This window comes from Nannospalax galili, unplaced genomic scaffold (assembly GCF_000622305.1).
Source record: "Nannospalax galili isolate Female #2095 unplaced genomic scaffold, S.galili_v1.0 scaffold415, whole genome shotgun sequence".
Classification (NCBI taxonomy): Eukaryota; Metazoa; Chordata; class Mammalia; order Rodentia; family Spalacidae; genus Nannospalax; species Nannospalax galili.
Window position 1 is genome coordinate 2,211,092 of NW_008337494.1, and position 6,299 is coordinate 2,217,390.

The 6,299-nt window shown below is 40.0% G+C and overlaps 1 protein-coding gene across 1 annotated transcript in view; it reads right to left on the bottom strand.

Annotated features, from left to right (window-relative positions):
• The window catches only part of Utp20 (UTP20 small subunit processome component), a 113,016-nt gene that overhangs the window by 94,648 nt on the left and 12,069 nt on the right, over positions 1 to 6,299 (bottom strand). Inside the window, exons 5-7 of the mRNA XM_008832626.3 lie at positions 3,472 to 3,660; positions 1,086 to 1,167; positions 103 to 240 (exon numbers count right to left, since the gene is read on the bottom strand). Of these exons, the coding sequence (XP_008830848.1) occupies positions 103 to 240; positions 1,086 to 1,167; positions 3,472 to 3,660 (409 nt within the window). The remainder of the gene's footprint in view (positions 1 to 102; positions 241 to 1,085; positions 1,168 to 3,471; positions 3,661 to 6,299) is intronic.

Sequence of the window (6,299 nt, forward strand, 5' to 3'; positions counted from 1 at the left end):
CGCCCAGTTTGTGCATTCTGGGATACCCTCCCACATCATTTAATTTAATCCTTTTCTGTTTAATCCTTTTACACAGACCCCAAGCATTTCTCCCACTTTTACCTGGCCTGTACAGGAATGAAACATATTTCTAACTCCTTTGCACATTTCAAAGAGCAACTGTCCAACTCCTTCTACTTTTTCTGGATGTTCATTAAGATCAAGAAACATTAAATTGAAAAGTGTATTTTTATCGGAGACCTGAAAGGGAAAATGGAAAATTGCACTTACAACATAACCTTCCTATTTTATACATTCCTATTTGAATATACCATGAAAAAATATATAAATACATATAAAATAAACTGGAAATTTTTGGAAAGGAATAGACATTTGTAATGATTTCATACTGCTGGCACCATGTACTTCCCCTTGTAATGTCACATCAGAATGATGAATTCACTGGTATGATGGGAAAACATGTACTAAGAAAAACAACATCAGGTAACATTCCATCTTTTAAAGCAAATCATGTATTTATATTTGATGAGCATAAAAGAAACTTAATACCAATGTTTTGTTTTATTACCAAAACATCAAATTCGCTAAGGAAATTTAGACAAATGTAAATGACACTAGGCTACCATTTTTCTTGCAGGAAACTATTACAAATATTTCTGTCCACCTCACTGCACATGTATTTGCTGACTTGAATTAAAGGGTACTCTTTATATATACACACTGAAAACTATTAAAATAACAGTAAAAATGCTCCAAATCAGTGAGCGAAGACTAAACCTTATGGTTATATAAACTGAACATAGTAACAAGTTTCTATTTATAGGTTAAAACATTAGTACACAATCATGTTTTAAAAATATATTATCTGTGGGGTTGAAGAGATGGCTCAGCAGTTAAGATCACTGACTGTTCTTGCAGAGGACTTGGGTTCAAATCCCAGCACCCACATGACAGCTAACAACCATCCACAACTCCAGTTCCAGGAAATCCAATGCCCTCGTCTGATCTCCACGGGCTTTGCATGACAGGGGTGCACTCACGGGCATGCAGGCAATACACTCATACACATAAAATACCAAACCAACCTTTCTCATCAAAAAAGTAAAGCTTTCAGCAGCAAAATTTCTTATATGTAGTTTTTTATGAGCCAAGAGGGTACTGTACATACTGTCAAATGAAAAAAACAAGAGAGTTCGATTAATAACATAATTTTAATAAAGATGTGCTACAGTGTGAACAATTTGCTTGACATGTGTTGGGTTCGCAAGGAATACAGCAAGAATGACGCCTCATTTGATTACAGAGACGCCCGGTGTCAAACAGAAGGCTGCAGGGCAGAGGCAGTCGGTGTAGGACAGGCGGTGCTGCTGTTAAAAGAAGGATGTCGTGAACAGGTAAAACTCAGTGAGTTTCGAATGACAAGATGAATTCAGGTGTGAACTGGAGAGCACAGTAGTGGGACAGAGAGCAAGGATGGGGCAGGCAGACATAATTATGATAAAGCAATAACAAGAAGGCTGGTCCATGTCAAAGAGGAAGGGTGACATGGTTGGAGAGGAAGGGAAGCTACAGATAGAGCTGCCTGGGTAAACATGTAGCTCCAAAACCCAAGCACAGGGATATAGGCTCAAGCTCCCATTTCTGCAAGTGCTTCCCCTGTGTTACTTCATTTAATCAGCAGCACAACTCTATGAGATGGGTACAATTATTGTCTCCAATATCTGGATGATGAAACTGAGGGAAAAAACAACCTACTCCCTGCCATATGTCACACAGCTATAACTAATTATTTATGCAATCATATTGTTAGTCTCCCTAATGATAGAAGAGCACAGAATATGGCTTTCTTGTTTTTTGCCATATCCCTAACAAATAACACATCCTTAGTAATGGCAGATACAAAAAATACTGGTTGAATGACATTTTGGGGAAGATTAATTTGGTGGCAATATACAACATAAAATAAAGGAAGAAATCTAATTATAAAGCTAGTCAAGTCCTGGAAGCTTGGGCTAGCAAGACATGAAAGAGGCTGGCTGTAGAGGGAACTGGCCCAGAATGGACCAAGAAGATACTTCAGTAGACTCTGCAACGAGGCTGAAGACTTCAAGTGGCTCTCGAGACCCTTTATGATCCGCCGCCTTCCTCCTGCCCCGCTGCTGTCATCTAATTACTCTCACCCTTGCGTGTACCAGGTACGTGCCAGGTTGCTTCTCCCCCTCCTACAAGGTAAACTCAGTACCAAAAGGGACTTTTACCAGTTTTATTTGTGACTGTGTCTCAAGTGACTTAAAAGCAGACAACATTCAACACAGAGAGAGTATGAGTGACAGAATCAAGAGAATTTGGAGGCCTTGAAGGTAACGATGTCTCTAAGGAGCCAAGGCAGGAGGAATGCTGGTGTCACGGGTAGAAAATGGACAGCGAAGCAGGGAAGGCACAGGGCAGGCTCTCAATACATATTTAGTGCACACACGAACACATGAAAGGTAAGAACTGGTTGGAATAGAAATGTGTTCAGTTTGGCAACAATAAGCTCAAGCGAAAATGCCCAGGTTGTTGAAGGTGTCACACGCTGGAGGCAAATACAGCCAGAATCGAAGAACCTGACCTAAGAGACAGGAAGGCGGCAGCATTTATGGTGGGCGAGGCCATAAAATTAAATAAACTGTATTCCCCAAAGACACCACTGCTTCTCAGTGAAGTAAGGTAGGTTATAATGCATTTTATCAAAAGCTTCACAGGGAACTAGCACAGAGTGAAAAAAATTCTCATTCTTTGCTCAAAGTTCCTAAAAGAGAAGTGGGGGCAGGATTAAAAAAAAAAAATTCCAAATCACTGTCCTATCTTCTACTCACTCTTTTTATTGGGATGTAAAGGGCTGATCTCTAATCTAAATATTCCTATGGTCATCACAGTAAAAACAACCAGAAAATGGAGAAATGAAACATTCCATTTAATCTCAGATTTAAACAGATAAAGTTACTTAGGAATTCATTCTCCTTCCATGTCCCGTGTACTCGAAAGTAGTAGCTCAGCAAATATACATGTTAACGACTAGGGAAACACCAGTTTAAAACAGGTTCTTGAACATTTTAGGCTTGTAAAGGACAGCATTACACTACAAACAACTATAATAAAGCCTATGTGATATAAAGGAAAAAAGCAAAACACAGCCAGAGAGGTGCAGAGTTCAAAGCTGTCACATATGCCTAATACAGAGGGGACATGAGGAAACCTGAGTCAAGTCTGGATGGATGTCTGTAATTTCAATAGTTGGTGAAGAAGTAGGTCAATATAAACTTAAGAGATACTTGGCAGGCTGACAGATTGGACTGTTGGATCACTTTGACTAACAAATCAAATTCTGCATAAGAAATAATTAGGCATGGCATTGGAAAGGTTTTTTGGAGTCAGGCTGAGGCCAGGAAGAGGACGAAGGCAAATGAAAACAGAGAGAAGAAGGGTCACCTGTATATCTTGGACATGTCCTTCACCATCAGTCTCCACAGGTACTTGTAAAGGTATGACAGCGAGGTGAAAGCCCATTCCAACAGCTCTGTGTCTTGAGTCTCCAGGATGGAGGTGATGGTCAGGAAGAAATCTTCAAAGTGGGGATAGAAATCAGTCTGCAGATCTCGTGCTAATTGTACAACTAAACTGGATTGAAAAAAGACGCAACTGATTATGTAGATTAAAACAAAACAAAGGTTGCTTAAGAATATTAGCCTATGATCACTGCATGAATTAAAGTTTGTTTTGCTTTGTTTTTTTCTTTTGGTTTTACAGTCAGGGTCTTGCTATGTGGCTCAGGTTACATAAGAACTTGTGATCCACCCTGAGTACAGGGATTATAGATGTGTGCCATCATGTCCTGCTTAAATCTTAAAAGAGAAAAGATTCTTTAAACCTTAACAGATAAGAAAAGAAATCAAATCAGACATCATTATTTCAAAGGCTGGGGTTAGCTCAGCATGCACAAGTCTCATGCAAGCTCAAATGAGACAAAAGCCTAGCACAGACATGGGAAAGTGGATAAGAAACCCCAAATCAATCTAAAAATCTAAGGAATTATTGGCAACCAGTGGCTGCTAGGAGAGTCAGTCTCTTTCAAGGATGTAACCTTTGGTAGGTTATCCAGGCTCCAGTGGATAAACTTACACTGAAAGACATTTGGGAACACAAATTAGACTCTCTATATTTTTGGCCATATATATTCCCAATTAGAGATACAAATTAGACTCTACAGGCTATATATATATAAAATAGAGTACATTAAATTGGGCAGGAGACGGTAAGGGAAGGTACAGGTGTGGGGATTTAAATACCATCAAATTTCATTGAATAAAAATTGCAAAAATTCAGAGATCCTAGCAGACAGCCTGAGAGGGTGGGTTTCTACTTCCATTGGTATAGCGGCTCTGATCTCAGCAGACCATGAGAGAGTGCTAAGTTCTGCCCTCCTTCTGGCAGAGGGACTAAGAACGCAGGGGACTGCCTAAGAGCCCCCAAGTGGGGATTTAAATACCATCAAATTTCATTGAATAAAAATTGCAAAAATTCAGAGATCCTAGCAGACAGCCTGAGAGGGTGGGTTTCTACTTCCATTGGTATAGCGGCTCTGATCTCAGCAGACCATGAGAGAGTGCTAAGTTCTGCCCTCCTTCTGGCAGAGGGACTAAGAACGCAGGGGACTGCCTAAGAGCCCCCAATCCTGCCTCCACATGGTGGTGAGCTTCCCCTAATTGCATCATACCTAGTCCCCTACCTGGGATTTCGTGAGGCCCCTCCCAAGGCCCCAGGGAAGGTCTGGCTTTGGTGGTCTAAGGCTGAGATCCTACCAGACAGCCTGAGAGGGTGGGCTTCGACCTCCATCAGTGCAGCAGCTCTGATCTCAGCGGACTGCCAGAGAGTGCCAAGTTCTGGCCTACCTCTGGACTCCTTCATGTGGTAAAGAAAGCCAAAGTGTACCTGACTGGAACCTGAATTGGGCTTCTGCGGGTACTCCTGAATAGCTGATCTAAAGCTATCAGTTCCCTCCATATTAAACCTAAGAGAATCTGAACCCTGTACCAACCAGCTTTACATAACCAACAAAGAAAGACCTAGGCACCCCAATAATACAAACAGAAGCATACTTCAATTTAATTCTCGTATCAGAATCACAGACAAGAAAAGAAATTCACATGCCAAAATCAAAACCAAAGAATAATAAAATGGAAAGCCAAAACACTATGTCCTCACCAAATTCCACCAGTCCTGTAGAAGAGTTCTACAAGGAGAACCCCCTAGAGATCAGTCAGGACACTGAATTTAAAAGAACAATCATAAACATGATCAAGGAATTCAACCAACCAATTTAAAGAACACACAGACAAACAAATCAAAGAACTCAAAGAAAATAGGGATAAACTTCTGAATGAATTCACAAAAGAGAGAAACACTGAAGAAACGAAGAAGGAAGTGCAAAACTCAATAAGACAACTTCAAACAACAGGGGAAAGCCTCACTGCTAGAATGAATGAAATAGAATATCAACACTGGAGGATAAAGTTGAAGAATTGGACCACTCAAGCAAAGAGTATGGAAAATTTTAGAAAACACAGGAATGGAATATGAAAGAAATGTGGGACACCATGAAAAGACCAAATCTACAAATTATAGGAATAGAGGAAGGAGAAGAATTTCAAGTTAATGGTGTTGACCAGATCTTAAATAGGATTGTAGAAGAGAATTTCCCCAAATTAAGGAAAGACATCCCCATACAAATACAGAAGAACAGAGAACACCAAATAGACAGGATCAGAAAAGAAACTCCCACAACATGTCATAGTAAAAACACTAACTGTACAGAACAAAGAGAGAACACTGAAAGCAGCAAAAGAAGAACAAGTCACATACAAAGGAAAGCCCATCAGAATTACAGCTGACTTATCAATGCAAACTATGAAAGCCAGAAGAGCCTGGACCAATGTATTTCCAGTTCTCCATGGCAATAGATGCCAGGCCAGAATACTATACCCAGCAAAAATGTCTATTATAGTTGAAGGGAAAAGAAATCTTCCATGACATGAATAGCCTGAAAGAATACATGTCCACAAAACCAGCCCTTCAAAGAATACTTGAAGACACAGAGAACAAGAGAGAAACAACTGTACACTAGGGGCAACGAAAAAAGATAAACAAAGATGTAATCCAGGAAACCAAAATCACACAGAGAACACAAACAGCGATCAAAATGACGGCACCTAATACACATCTTTCAATAATAACCTTAAATATCAATGGACTGAACTCCC